At 45.1% G+C, this 15576-nt stretch overlaps 1 protein-coding gene across 1 annotated transcript; it reads right to left on the bottom strand.

Annotated features, from left to right (window-relative positions):
- Positions 1–2000: 2000 nt before the first annotated feature.
- LOC117639238 (dynamin-1-like protein) lies at positions 2001–15218 on the bottom strand. The gene is made up of 12 exons (XM_034374722.1): positions 15091–15218; positions 11454–11574; positions 8930–9062; positions 7723–7928; positions 7372–7582; positions 6529–6629; positions 5688–5834; positions 5286–5449; positions 4838–5195; positions 3903–4158; positions 2913–3118; positions 2001–2615 (listed from the first exon to the last, which is right to left on the bottom strand). The coding sequence occupies exons 2-12, from the start codon at positions 11565–11567 to the stop codon at positions 2571–2573; spliced, it is 1941 nt and encodes a 646-aa protein (XP_034230613.1). The 5' UTR covers positions 11568–11574; positions 15091–15218; the 3' UTR covers positions 2001–2570.
- Between the last annotated feature and the right edge of the window lie 358 nt (positions 15219–15576).

The following is a 15576-nucleotide window of genomic DNA, read 5'->3' as shown; positions in this document are numbered from 1 at the left end:
GGAAGGGAGCGGGGCGGGAATACTACTGATCCACGCGCTTTGTGACACTGTACGCGGGGAGGGATTGTCAATGTTCCGCGCATGCTTTCGCGCGCGAGGGGGTGCCTCGAGGGGGTAGACACTCTTGTAATATCCTGTACACAAAAACCGTGTATTACGCGTCCCACAACGTAATACCAGTTTTGGGCCAAGGCCAAATGTGCCAAATTTGGGCATTTTAAGGGGTGCCATTGTTTACGCCAACTGTACACGGGGAGGAGTTGTCAGTGGTGTCCCGCGCGCACTGCGCTGCCCGCAGACTCACTATCCGCCTCAGTAGCGAGCCCCCTAAGTCAGCGGTTCTCAACCTTGTGGTCGAGAAAAAAAATTGTTGGGTCCCGGCCTCTTTCCGGCAGAGCACTGCCGAGAACACATTCGCGGAAACTAGAAAACCCACCGCTTGTTTGTCGCTGCACGGCCTGCAAGCGCCGGGAGAATGCGGGAAAATCCTTCTCGGAAGGCCGGAGCTGTCTGGCGGTGAGGACGCCTCGACATAGCGCTACTCCCGCTTATCTCCAAGTTTCGGGTTACGGCGCTCGTCTGTCTGGTGACCGTGACCGGACGCACCGTCGAGGTGTCCCGCCCTCGGCTCATACTTGATGGTAGTTGAATAAGGTACTTCGACGCTACTTGACCGGAACCCCAAGCAGTAGAAAGTAGAAACATCTGGATCCGGTATGAGAACACTGAGAAAGAATGTCACCGCATCGCCCTTTAAATGGGTGATGCAACTTCTTTGCCCGGTTTTGGGTGACAAAAAATTTATCACCCTATATTTGGTAACAGGCGGTAGGTCAGGGGTGTGCAACTCAGGCGCCCCGGGCGCTGCCCCGGGCGCCGAAGTCGCCCGGCGGGCAGACGCTCGAGCCGCGCGGGTGCTGCCGAGCCAAGGCTTGAGCCGGGGCCGGCCCGGGCTGTCTGGTCTACGACTGGCGGCAGTGCGGCTGGGCGACCGACGCTGAGGTGTGAACTCGATTGGACGAAGCGAGCACATCGGCCGTCTCTCTCACTCTCAGGGCGGCATATGGGAAAAAGGACGGATGCGGCTGAGCGGCGCGCTGGTTTGGCTGGGATCGAACCGCTCGCTGAGCGCAGCGAGCCAGCCAGCTAGCGCTGTGCGAGCTCGGCTACGCAGGCGGCCAGCCCACAGCCAACAGCCGAGTGCCCGCGCCTGGTGCCCCGGCGCCCGCAAGGCGCCCGTCGCCCGCCAGAGGCGAGTTGCACACCCCTGCGGTAGGTCGCCCAAATTCGGGTAACGTCGTCGGCGACGCCGTGAGGTCCCCGATGACGTCCTTCCGGGGCCACCACGATGACCGGAGGCCTCAACGCCACATGGCGGTCTTCGGGGACCTCACGGCGTCGCCGACGACGTTACCCAAATTTGGGCGACAATTTTATGACTGCCCACAATTTGGTCACCGCTGGCTCGTCACCCAAATATGAGCGACGATGCGTGCGTCACCCAATAAAAGAGCGAGGGTGGTGACTCTTGCAATCTCAGTGAAATCAGGAGTGCGCAGGTCATTCGCACAACCGATTTTGCATACTCTCAGGCTTCTGGAGACCAGATTTCCCATACCGGATCCAGATATTTCTACTGCTTGGGGTTCCGGTCTAGTTTCGTCGGAAATACCCTATTAAGTTGCTTTTAGTTTTCAGAGCAGCAGAACCAGTGCCAAGCGGTTTGGACTTATTCTAACTTGTTGGTAACAGCAACTGTGTGGACATCATTGAACAAAAACAATTTTCAAGCGCCATTGTATCAGGCCATTGAGAAAGCTGTCTTCATTTCCGGATTTACTCATGCGAGTCACAACCCAGCAACGAAATAATAGCGATAGGGATTCAAAGTGCATGTGAAGTGGTTTTCATAGTGGGACATGAAGTCATGCAAGCTCAACTCGAGAAAACATTTCAGTACACATAATACTTAAGTACGAAAATTTATTTGATAAAAACGATAAAAAAAACATATGTGGCCTACTTATAGGTACAAATTCATGAGACACAACAGTAAACAATGTAAAGGACAAAATCGATTGTAATGGAGGAGCATCTCATTATTACGTGAAGCTAACGCAAACACGCAGCACGAAAATGAAATGAAGATCAATTGTTAATAAACAAAAACATAACAGGACAAACGGAAGGCCTTTAAAGAAATAAAAGTTACAAAAAGGAACATTTTTTTCCCTTCGGCGAGAAGAACCAATTGAGACCAGGTAGTATCCTGTTACGTAAAAAGCGATATTGTACACTCACTCCAAAAAATAATACATAACATTAAAACTCACAAAAGCTAGATAGCATCCTTGACGATGATGCAGCATTGTTTTAACGGTACACATCATGCATATGTAAAGAAATGATTATAACAATATGAATCGTTTATCAGGGGCTATACATTAAAAAACCGAAAACAAATCCCCTCGTCTTAAACAGCAAACTTAAACCTAGGTCGAAGATCGAAGAGATCATAGAATACAACAAGCAAAGAAAACATTCAATAGTGATGAAATAGTGACCACCCTTTAATCTTCTAATTCAATGATGACTTCCAGTGCCTTCTCCAGAACCTGAGGGAAACAAATTGGAAAATAAGAATAAATGCTACATTCAACAAATGTGACGACACATTTTTTAGTAAGTGAGTTTTGTCCCGCTAGTTGGAATATGATATCACATTCGTTTGAATGTTGATCGACGTTGAAACGTATGTGACTTGCTAATTAAACGCCCTGTCACGTTCTCATTCGAATGTGACATCGTATTCAAACGAACGAGACGAAAGTCACATGACGTCACGTTTGTTGAATAACAGTGTAAAACACTTCACTCTTAAAGTCTACCTTTGGCTGCATAACATAACTTACATCACGTCTCTTGAATGTTGTTTGACGAATATGAGCAATATCCGCCTTTTCCTCAAACAGATTCTTGTACACTTCCTGGAGCTCAGACGTGAGATGCACGGCCAGCGAGTCCCGCACTGCCTGCACCAGGAAGGTCACGACCACCTTCGCAGTGAAGTCCTGCGTTGTCTCCGCCACGAGTTTGTAGTATAGGTCGAGCATCTTACCTAAAACAATAAACGAAGATCTCAAGTGGCATATTTGTTCTCGTGATCGACGGGAGAAGGCGGTTACGCCTACGATTGTCCTGGACACATTCATTTACACTGCAAATCCCTGGTGTGGGACAGGCACGAGGGGGTAACCACTTCAAGAAATCGTGTAGAAACAATCCGCTATTACGCGGTATTACGGTAAATTACGGGGATATTACACGTTTATTACGGCCTTAAAATGCCAAAATTTGGCATATTTGACCCAAAAATGGTATAACGTTCCCGAGTATTACGCACAATACACGGTCTTTATTTACAGGGTATTAAGCGAGTGTTTACCCCCTCGGACAGGCGTGCTCTAATTAACGTAGGACAAACTGTCCCACGCTTGTAAACGTGGAACTCGGTTTGTCCCACGCTTTACATGCCTGTCCAACAGCTGGATTTGAGGTGCACAACACATGCCTAGGATCATTTGAAAGCAAATAAAAACACAATTTAAAAAATAAAAACGGTCGAAATATGAGTGAATTTCAAAACAAGAGCATCTATGTTTTAGGGTAGAAGCACTTCAAACTACGAAAATCGTTTTCTCAACTCTAGACGGCTTTTCGCCATTTCTTGGAGAGAGAGAGAGAGAGAGAGAGAGAGAGAGAGAGAGAGAGAGAGAGAGAGAGAGAGAGAGAGAGAGAGAGCGCTTCAAATGACAATCAAGGTAACTTTTAAAGAAACGAAAGTCGCAAGAAACGGCTCGATCCACATTAACTTTGCATCTCAATGTGTCATAATAACTCACCCAACATGATGACATGCACTCTGTCTTTATTAGACATCGTCAACAACTCCAAACGGGACACAACATCCGCCTTGTCATTCCCTTCCGCCCTCATTAATTCCTTATTGAGTTCTGTCTCAATTTTTTCACCCTTACGGAAAGGCACAACACAAAAAGGTATAACTGCATTTTCCATAGTCAGAAGTTTTTTCAATTCATTGGCATCAATGCGGTCGTACGTTATGTGACCCATCTCGGCAGTCACGAGGTCTTGAACCTGGCAAATAGGAAACATTGAAATAAATTACTTAACCTCGTAAGCGTTCACTGTGCGTTGTACTTAAGTTTTGGTAGGACACCGGAGTATTTCGTTGCATGCCTACCAGGCAGGCACTCCTTTGCTGCATGGCTTGCATGACTAATGTATGCCGGCAAGGCATGCAGCAAACTACAGTACACACATTCTGGAAACTTAAGTGTGTACATAGTACACTTTCATTTACAGTATTTACACATTCTTATTTACAGCAATCATCCAAGCACACGCTAGAGTAGAGTGTGTCTGGCATGTACACGCTAAATAAGCGTTACGACTGGTGTCACAAAATAAGCGAAATTTTTTAAGCTTTCGTTTGAGAGTAAGAAGAGCCCTGAAGGACAACTCCTTCAATACGAAACATGTCAAAAACTGCAAGAAAAAGCGCAAGAAAAAGAGCCCTGCTAACAGCAAACTCATCAGAAACTGAAATTTCGACCCTTTTTCTTGCAGTTTTTGACTTGCCCTCATGAAAATTTATGCAACTGGGTACACGTTCGTGGGAGTGAACTCGAGAGCACACGATAAAGCCTAAAAGAGAATGTACTTGTAAGTACACGCTAGAGAGAGTGAACTCATGAGTACACTGTTGACTTTTCAGAGTGCGTTTGCAGAGTATAGAAAAAATGTTGAAGCTCACCATCTGAATGGCCTTCTCGGCCCTCTCGTTGATCATTCCATGCACGACTTTGACGACCGCTTGCCTCAGGGGCGGAAATCGTTTCAGCTGCGCCGGAATGCTGAGTTGACACATGATGCTCATTTCTCTTTGCACGGCCTCCACACAATCCAGGGCAGGCTTCTCCATATTTTTGATCAGCGGTTTGATCAGTTTCTCAAATGCCAACTGGGAAACGAACAGGGGTGGCGTCAGGACATTGGACTGACGGATGGCCACAATAACTTCATCAGTCGTGTACGATTTGCAAGGTTCCCTGCTGGCTAAGATTTTCTCCAGTCTGCTGTGGAGAATGTCGCACAGCTTAGCACCTCCGGTTCTGCAAAGGAATCGTCATAAGTGTCAGAGGAACAACCTTCAAAGCTCACGGGTTCCAGGCAATTCACCAAGCAGTCATATTTGCACTTACAGCTTAATTGATTGTAGATCTGGGGATCCTTTGTCACAAAGTGATCGGAACTGTTCACTGAAGCCATTGATAATGCTCATCAGAGCTGACTTCTTGTCAGTAACAAAGTCACCACACGTCTCGAGAGTTTTAGTACACTCGGCAATTTCTTGAAGAATTTTTTTCTGAAACCAGAGAGCACAGAAGTATTAAGTAAATACTGAGGAAAATCTGTCGCGTCGGGTACCGATCCCTAAAATTGCGTGATAAAGCAGAAATTTCTTAATATTTTCCAACTTTTGCGGGCTCAAAAAGAGGGATACAGTAACGCCTAAATCCTGGTCATTAAGACTAATACAAGGAATGCGTAAGCAATGTCCTATGTCCCATCACCTCTCTTAATCGGACAACTCGAACTCTTACCTGCACATCAGGAAGGCATGAATTGATGTGGTCGGAAAGCAGCACACTTAACTTCACCGCGAGGTACTGACAACCATGAAGAGAAGCTATTTCTTTGTAGTGTTCTTCAAAGTACCTTTTTTCCATTCTAACAGCATTCTCTACACTCTGTAGCAACGAGAAAGAATCATAATCAATCAGAATTATTTTCTCCCTTGAGTGATGCAATTTACGGCATGTTGACAAGCATGCATGTGCTGGTCTGAAAATCGGCCATTGAGAAAGAATATACAGATGAGTTGTCACAAGCATGCAGCTGTAAACGGCAGACTTAAGCTCGTATCTACAGACGCATGCTTGCCAAGCTCACATCTGAAGACGAGTTCTTATCTAAGTTTTCACCCCTACACAGCTGTAAATGCATTCTGGCCAAGCGTTCACTTCTACGGATCTATGCTTGAAGTATGTGCGTACAGGTGTTTACTGAGAACACACTGCAGTTTGCAGACTGGCTGCAAAGGCAGGTGATACTGAAAATCTTGCTGTGTTTAAACTGAGTCCCTTTATCAGCTCTTTCTACGCCACTCTTTGTTACAAAAAAGAAGTGAAAAATGCCCAGACCATACGTTAAGGTTGATATTTGCTTGGTACAAGTACTGTTAAAATATAATGCTAAAATTGGTACTTCTTTAAGAAGATTCAGAGGCAGGTAAGACTCTAGATTTCCTGTTCTGCTGTATCAACATTCCCCATCTAATTTTTAAGATTGGGACTCTACTCGCTTACAGGTTTGCTTTTAGTTAGAATGTTCCTAATGCGACAAAGTATCTTGCTGAATGAAATTAAAATAAATAATGATTACCTTGTTTTCATCGATGTCCTTTTGGGACCTGTTGACCACACCAACAATTCCACGTTTTACAGGGATGACCTTACCGTTCAGGACATCCCTAGCGTCCGTGCCTTCAATCAAAAGGCGTTAGTTCGATCAAAAAGAAAATTTCTACACTGCAAATCAAAGTGTGAGACAGTCTCACACGATTTAGTGCGAACCATAATGTCTCACGTTTACATGTGTTAGCCACGTTTGTCCCACGCTAGCGTGTGAGACAGCGTTTGTCTCACCTTTACAAGTTTAGTTTGAGACACGATCTGTCCTACTTGCTGCTTATGGTTCCCTGGCTGTGGTTCATCGCCACAAGACCCACGCTTGCAAGTGTGAGACAAACCGTGTCTCGCACGTTTAAAAGTGTAAGGCATCTGTGTCTCTCACTTACAAGCGTGAGACACATTGTGGTTCACACTAAATAGCGTGGGACTATCTCACACTTGGACTTGCAGTGTAAGGCCTCAAATTTTGTGTCAAGTAATCTCACAGAAACATGAACAAATGTACACTCTCATCCTTGTATTGACTTATCCTCTCTTACTTTTTAAGTATTTTAAATATACTTCTTTCTATTTACCTTTTCACAGTTTTCAGCGTTTTAAAGATTGGATTTTTAATATGCCACGTACATATAAGAACTACACACCATTATTGACAGAAAGTCAAGTTAAAAGGATTAAATCCTTTATAAGACGAACAAAGCTAACGAGAAAATAGTACATTTGGAGACTGCTAAATTACTTTATAAACAAGAGAGAGAAAAAAAACAATAAATTGACAAAAATGTCACTGGGGCTGAGAGTGTACCGAGATTACCTTTGTCCATGAGGTCGATTTTGGTGACTACGGCCAGCGTACGTTCTCCCTCCGGATCGACACGTTTGGCCAGCTTGAGGCTGTCGTTGGTCACCATATCTGTATTGGCAGTCACCACCGCCAAGATGATGGTCAAAGGGCTTTCGATGTACTGTAAAATCAGCCCTTCTATCTGCTCTTCGATGTCCCGAGGCTGATCACCCGTAGGCACCTTCCAGAAAGAGACAGAAACGGACTTAAAAGGTAAACAGCACTACTTTTCAGCAAGCTGCGAAATTGGGAAGCAAGGGATTGCTGATGTTTGACAACCACCCACGAAAAAACGCATCGTTCTGAAGGATGCATGCGTACCTTCGTCATGCCTGGTAGGTCCACCAGAGTAAGGTTCACCACGTTGGGTGAGAACACCTTCAGGGTGATGGGAGTTGAGACGATGCCTTTGTTCGATCCCGCCAAGCGATTTGTCTCAGCCTCAATTTCCTCGCAAATTTCCTCCAGTTCAAAAATACGATCTCCGGAGTGAAGGAACGTTCCCCATTCCTCATAGTGATAGATACCTGCAACACACCGTCCCCGTGTGAACCACCAAATGAAGAAAGCGTCCCTCGTCAAATCATCACGGCGTGCAAAGGGAACGCTCTCAGAACCTGCCCAACACACTAACACACTCTCAGCTATACGTATCTCATTAGCAGACGCATTTCTGTAAGCTACCATAATACTTAGTATTTTTTCTCAGTATTACTTAGCAATTGCTAATTACCCTACTAATATATCGTCTTCTCCGTGAATTTAAATTATTTTTTTTAGGTATTTGAGAACGGAATACGAAGTATTATGGTTAAAGTTGCTTACTGAAATGCGTCTGCTAATGAGAAAAAGTCAGTAAAAGGCTCAGAGTGTACTTTTATTCTGGCCCAGCCTTCCACCCAAAGAACACTGGATTGAGTTTCTTTAATAATTATTGAAAAGTTGTGGCTTTATACTCTTAATCAACTCAAACTTTCATTTAAAAAAAGTTTTAAGCTGCGATGCAGTAAGACTAACATAGAAAAACAATAGAAGTACGATTATGAAATCCCCATCCACCAAAATAGAAAAAAAAAGTTTGGTCAAAAAAGATTTGTTTTTTTTTGTTTATTTTTTGGAACTCAACATGAAATGGCTCTTTTACTGCAACAAGAAATTAGGTATAGCAACCTAGAAACACCAGGAAGGTTGAGGAATGTGTAAGAGGAACGCTCACAGTTCTCGTAAAAACCGATCAACTCGGTTAAAATTCGTATTATTTGAAATTTAGCCAAAACGGAGTGAAATCGACAACGGCTACATGCGACCACTGTTATTCAGCCTTGTACTGTTATTCAACGAATGTGATGTGAGAATTGGAATTGTGTCACGTTCGTTTCAATATGACGTCACATTAGTTTCAATGCTGATCCACGTTCAAACTTATGTGACACCCCAATCAATGGATGATCAAACGTTTGTGACATTGTATTCAAACGAACGTGACGTCACATTCTGCGAAAAACAGTGTGGTTCCTAGAGAACTGACCCTCACGCCGTGTGTGGCCCACGGGGATGTGGTTTAGCTGGAGCACCAGAGGGCAGCGAGTGACGAGGCCGCAGCCACGCGGCAGAAATGACTTGCCCACCAAAGACTCAAGCACCGAACTTTTGCCTGCACTCTGCAACAGAAACGGCACGTTATAATTGTATGTCCCTTAGGGTGGCCCACTTTTTTTTAAAGTTTCAAAAATTGAGGAGCGCCGTTCAGATTCTGAAAGTAGGTGTAAAATCATGAATTTTTATATAAATATGATTAGATTTGGACCATGTTTAGGGGTCCATCAACGCACCTGAACTTCAAAGAAAAATTGAAAATGGACTGGTTTACTAAAATCGATGCTGTTTCGAGAGCCTTTGACCGATTTTCGATTGCAAAACGGCGATCTTTTCGGAAAAGTGCGTTTCACTCGATGATGTACATTACATGACGATCAAACGCATTGCCTATTTTCCAGGGGCGTACAATCTCGTTTTTAGCCCCTAAATCCAACATGTTCTTGCGTTTCGAAGGTGTTTCAGTCGTCCGATCGTATTGCTTGGGGCACCATTCGACGCGCCTGATCAAAACCTTTCAAAAAATGTCTCGGGCGTCAAAATCGGTTAGGTTGCCTACCGTACAGGAGCAAAAAACACTGAAATTTGCCGGAAAAGTGCACTTTTGTGTTACAAAATATCTGGTTTGGCTTCTGGTCGGATTTTTTGTGGTGCCATTTGACGCACCTGGTCAAAAACTTTCGATAACCGTCGCAGACGTCCAAAATCCGGTGGGTTGCCGACCCTACAAGCAAAAAATGTCGAATGTCAAAAATTCGTCTGGAGGATAGGCAACCCACCGGATTTGGACGTCTGCGACGGTTTTCGAAAGTTTTTGACCAGTCGCGTCTAATGGCACCACAAATAATCTGACCAGATGCTAAACCAGATATTTTGTATCACAAAAGTGCACTTTACCGGCAAATTTCAGTGGTTTTTTGCTCCTGTACAGTAGGCAACCTAACCGATTTTGACGCCCGAGACATTTTTTGAAAGGTTTTGATCAGGCGCGTCGAATGGTGCCCCAAGCAATACGATCGGACGACTGAAACACCTTCGAAACGCAAGAACATGTTGGATTTAGGGGCTAAAAACGAGATTGTACGCCCCTGGAAAATAGGCAATGCGTTTGATCGTCATGTAATGTACCTCATCGAGTGAAACGCACTTTTATGAAAAGATCGCCGTTTGCAATCGAAAATCGGTCAAAGACTCTCGAAACAGCATCGATTTTAGTGAACCAATCCATTTTCAATTTTTCTTTAAAGTTCAGGTGCGTTGATGGACCCCTAAACACACTGTGGGAAAAAATCACAGTAAATCCTGTAGTGATTAGTACAGCTGACACTGAAGTTCAGGGTACAGGATTTACTGTACTTTTTTAACAGGATCTACTGTACTTTGTACGGGATTTACTGTACCACAGGAGTGGAGTACGGAATATCCTGTTCCAGGTACAGAAGATACTGTAGCCAGGCACGGTAAATCCTGTGTTCTGAACTACAGTAAATCCCGGCAAAAAAATTAACGGGATTCACTGTGGTTTTTTCGCACAGTGCATGGTCCAAATCTAATCATATTTATATCAAAATTCATGATTTTACACCTACTTTCAGAATCTGGACGGTGCTCCTCAAGTTTTGAAACTTAAAAAAAAAGTGGGCCCCCCTAATGTCCCTCATCTCAACTTTTCTTCTGTCCGGAGTGAGCGAAAGCACCCTGTACAGTATTACTCGCTATATTTTCTTAACGGCTTCACTGAGAATGGAAGAGTCACCACCATCGCCCTTTCATTGGGTAACGCACGCACCGTTGCCCAAGTTTGGGTGACGAGCCCGCGGTGACCAAATTTTGGGCAGTCATAAAACCGTCGCCCAAATTTGGGTAACGCCGTCGACGACGCCGTGAGGTCCCCGATGACGCTCTTCCGGGGCCACCACGATGACCCAATGGGGCGTTGAGGCCTCCGGTCATCGTGGTGGCCCCGGAAGGACGTCATCGGGAACCTCACGGCGTCGCCGACGGCGTTACCCAAATTTGGGCGACCAAACGCCTGTTACCAAAATTCGGGTGATGAATTTTTCGTCACCAAAATTTGGGCAACGAAGTTGCATCACCCATTTAAAGGGTGATGGTGGTGACCAATTCATTCTCAGTGTTGTGATGCGATCTCGCTCTTTTAAGGGACTAAGAACGAAATAGAATACCATACTTTGGGCAAGCAAGGTAAAGGACTGAAGGTAGTTTGGGCTTTGGACCTTTCCTCACCCAAACTTGGGCGTGAGAAGGTAAAGCTGCTGCTGCCCGCATATAGCTAGGCAGTATTATCAGCCAAATTTGGGTAAGCTCCAAGAAAACCTATCGCCCAAATTTTGGTAAATGATTTTATAAATTAAGGCCTCACCCAAAACTTGAGTCCTGGTCGATTATGACCCTTTAATTCTCCGTCTCAGTGAGCATTAAACAATAGCACTCACCTGGTTGCCGACGACGACGATTTTCGGCAATTCGATCGGATCATTATTTCCCAGCGTGGAAAATAAATCCTGTATTTTGTTCAGCTTGGGCAGCAAGTCTCTTCTCATCGCCATGTTTGGCCTGGATAATCACAAGGTCACAAGTTCACTAAAAGTCCAGGAATGTCATCAAGAACCTATAAAGCCCCAATCCGACTGACTCACTCACTCACTCACTCACTGACTCACTCACTCATAGAAATGTTTGGGGTGAAGGAGTGGTCGTAGAGACTTGCGGTTTTTTCCATTCGATTCCAAATTTTATGGTTAGATTGGGAAAAATCCCAAAAGTTGAAAATTCCTCACCGTTTCCGAGTAAACCTACTTTATCTTCAAAAAAGGGGAACAAATTTCTCACAGTTTCCGAGCAAACCTACTCAATCTTCAAAAAAGGGGACCGACCGACTAAAAATTTTTATTTGCCCCATCGGTAGGTCTGGTCGAGACATTTCCGAAACTGTGCCGCAATCGGGTCCCCGTCACCGGCAACATCCTCAAAAACGATAAAATAGGCCTAATTTCAACAAAACCTACTCAATCTTCAAAAAAGGGGACCGACCGACTGAAAATTTTTATTCGCCCCATCGGTAGGTCTGGTCGAGACATTTCTGAAACTGTGCCGCAATCGGGTCCCCGTCACCGGCAACATCCTCAAAAACGATAAAATAGGCCAAAATTCAACAAAATCCACTCAATCTTCATAAAAGGGGACCGACCGACTGAAAATTTTTATTCGCCCTATTGGTAGGTCTGGTCGAAACATTTCCGAAAGTGTGCCGCAATCGGGTCCCCGTCACCGGCAACATCCTGAAAACGATAAAATAGGCCTAAATTCAACAAAATCCACTCAATCTTCATAAAAGGGGACCGACCGACTGAAAATTTTTATTCGCCCTATTGGTAGGTCTGGTCGAAACATTTCCGAAAGTGTGCCGCAATCGGGTCCCCGTCACCGGCAACATCCTGAAAACGATAAAATAGGCCTAAATTCAACAAAATCCACTCAATCTTCATAAAAGGGGACCGACCGACTGAAAATTTTTATTCGCCCTATTGGTAGGTCTGGTCGAAACATTTCCGAAAGTGTGCCGCAATCGGGTCCCCGTCACCGGCAACATCCTGAAAACGATAAAATAGGCCTAAATTCAACAAAATCCACTCAATCTTCAAAAAAGGGGACCGACCGACTAAAAATTTTTATTCGCCCCATCGGTAGGTCTTGTCGAGACATTTCCGAAACTATGCCACAATCGGGTCCCCGTCACCGGCAACATCCTCAAAACGATAAAATAGGCCTAAATTCAACAAAATCCACTCAATCTTCAAAAAAAGGGGACCGACCGACTAAAAATTTTTATTCGCCCCATCGGTAGGCCTGGTCGAGACATTTCCGAAACTATGCCACAATCGGGTCCCCGTCACCGGCAACATTCTCAAAACGATTAAAAAGGCCTTAAATTAACAAAATCCACTCAATCTTTAAAAAAGGGGACCGACGGACTGAATTTTTATTCGCTCTATCGGCAGGTCTGGTCGAGACATTTCCGAAACTGTGCCGCAATCGGGTCCCGTCACCGGCAATCCGACTGACACTGACTGACTCACTCATAGAAATGTTTGGGGTCAAGGGGTGGTCGTAGAGACTTTCGGTTTTTTCCATTCACCTCTATCCTTGTCAAAGCAGTCTTCAATATTTTCCGGACCTTGTGTGCACCCATTGACTGCCACAGTAGCCAATGCAATAAAAGCTATCTATTTGGGCAGTAAAAGTAGCTTAATTATATGGTCAAAAGTTGTTAAATAGACCTTTCAAAGAAGCAGTACATTTACTTCCTTGGAAAATTTGCCTTTGGTCACCTTGGACGTACTGAAAATACTTCGGCACGCGCCCCACACATGCGGGGGTCTGGGGGCGGAGCCCCCAGCGAGCAGCGCGAGTTAAACCCTAAAAGCAGAGTGGTAGCGGAGACCGTTATCTTTGTTTCTTTTCTTTCGTAAAATAACTCACTCACCCTCGCTCGGGGGCGGGGGGATTTGATTCGATAGGCTGCGTCGCATCCAAATTTCGATAGTCTGTCTACACTCAGAAAAAGGACCCATTTCGCTTCGCCTTCTTACAGGCAGATTACGCGACGAAGTGCCATCACTCAAAAGCAGGAAGCCCCCCTCCCTCTTAAAACCTTACGAAGTATTTTGAGCATACGTTTAACAAACTAAAATACTTTGTTATACGAAGAAATAGTTCGTAAATTACGAAGTATTTTCTTTGTAAGCTTACGTATGCTCAAAATACTTTGTTATACAAACTACTTTCCTTTATAAGGCCCAAAATAGTTTGTAAGGTTTTCTCACACTGTCAGAAAACTCCGTAAAAATACGAAAATTAAACGGAGATCTCCGTTTTTTTGAATTATGGATTTTCTTCGTAAAAGTATGGAAGTTACGTATATAAATGAAATAGAAGCCATACTTATCAAAAAGAACAGACTAATTCACGTTATCGATGGGTTGGGTGACCTAGGTGTTCCAAGAGTACGCCTTCCCTAAAGCGACCTCGCCTTTGGGTTTGTGTCCATTCATCCGATCCTAATGGCATGTGGTCAAGTGGATCTTCAAACAGTTTTGGAGAATATCACTTTCGTCTAAAAGGACACTGTTTGCATTAATACCGAAGGGAAGTAAACCGTTAAAATGCGTTTATTTCTGCAAAAATGCGGTACATCTCCGTAAAAATACGGAAAATCTCCGTAAAAATATGGAAAATTTACGGAGCCTCCATTCCCAAAATTAGAGTAACTTTCTCCGTAAATTTACGGACTTTTTTTCTGATAGTGCAGTGCCCCCCTTTTGCCGTGAATGGCTGGTGAATGGTTGTGTTCAGAGGAGCCCAAGAACGCGGTTCTCGTTCAAATCTGATTACGCATTAAAAACAAGGGGCCTGCCACTTGCACTCGTTGTCCACGTACAGCCTACACTGAATTCAGCCAAGCTTTTGGCCTACTTGCAGGCGTTCGTGCCTACACACACGCGTTTTTCAGCTAAAATCTAAGTGAGTTGTAGCGAGTCAAGGGGCCTGCCACTTCTTGCACTCAATGAGCGCGTCCAGCCTATACACTCACGCGCACCTACTTAGATTTTAGCTGAAAACGCCCGTATGTAGTCAATTTGTGAGACAAACGCCTGCGAGATGGTGAAAATGATGGCTGAATTGAGTACACAACACGCACACTCAATAGCCATTGGCAGACCCCCCGATAACAACCGCCTGGAAGTAGGCAACGTATGTGGCAAATGCAGCCGAAATCTTGCACTTTTGAGCACATTCTGCGGGTTCGCAAAATTTTAGTCGGTCGCCTTTGCGTGCCAGCCCGTCAAAAACCGACGGAGAACCGAACTCACTCCCGTATCCAAATCGCAGCCTTTGCAGACGTGAATACCCCGGCGGGGAATACCCACCTCCATGGGTGCTTTCCGCCGTAAACCAATATAGCGCCCTCCTTTTTCAGAGTCTGAATACGAGCCTGAGCGTTCCTGAATCCAATTTTCTCCCCCCACGGAAACGCATTTGACGTCTGTTTGATATCCATTCATTACTCACACTTTGCAATCGTAGCACTCCGACTACCCACGGCACGGACGCTGATCTTTCCTCTTCACGAGCAGCCGCGCGTCGCAGTGCGTCTTGACCGTGTCGAGGGACCCGGCGGACTGACTGGACTGACTGACCCAGACCCCTTCCCCTCCTCCCGGCCAGACGGTGCCCACAGCCCCAACGCAGTCCGCACACCGGACGCTGCGGGAATGCGCGGCGTCAGCTCCCTGGGCTGATAAAGGCAGCCCGGCGCCTCGCGTCGGCGGCTTGCCGAGCGAGCAGGCAGCAAAGCTAGCAGCAGCCACCGCGGGATGCAGCGCAGATGAAACCAGGAAAATGCGTCTTCGGCAGCGTGAAAACCCGTACGAAAATGGTAACTCCATTCTCTGTCCCTAGATTCGTTTCACTAAGGGAAAGAAAAGGTTTCCTTACAACGCAGTACAAATGAGAATGTAAGTTTTCTATGCGATACAAGAGAAAAAATCAACATTT

Source organism: Thrips palmi, unplaced genomic scaffold, assembly GCF_012932325.1.
Source record: "Thrips palmi isolate BJ-2018 unplaced genomic scaffold, TpBJ-2018v1 HiC_scaffold_11, whole genome shotgun sequence".
In the NCBI taxonomy this organism is placed as follows: Eukaryota; Metazoa; Arthropoda; class Insecta; order Thysanoptera; family Thripidae; genus Thrips; species Thrips palmi.
This window is presented reverse-complemented; position numbering and strand designations above follow the sequence as displayed.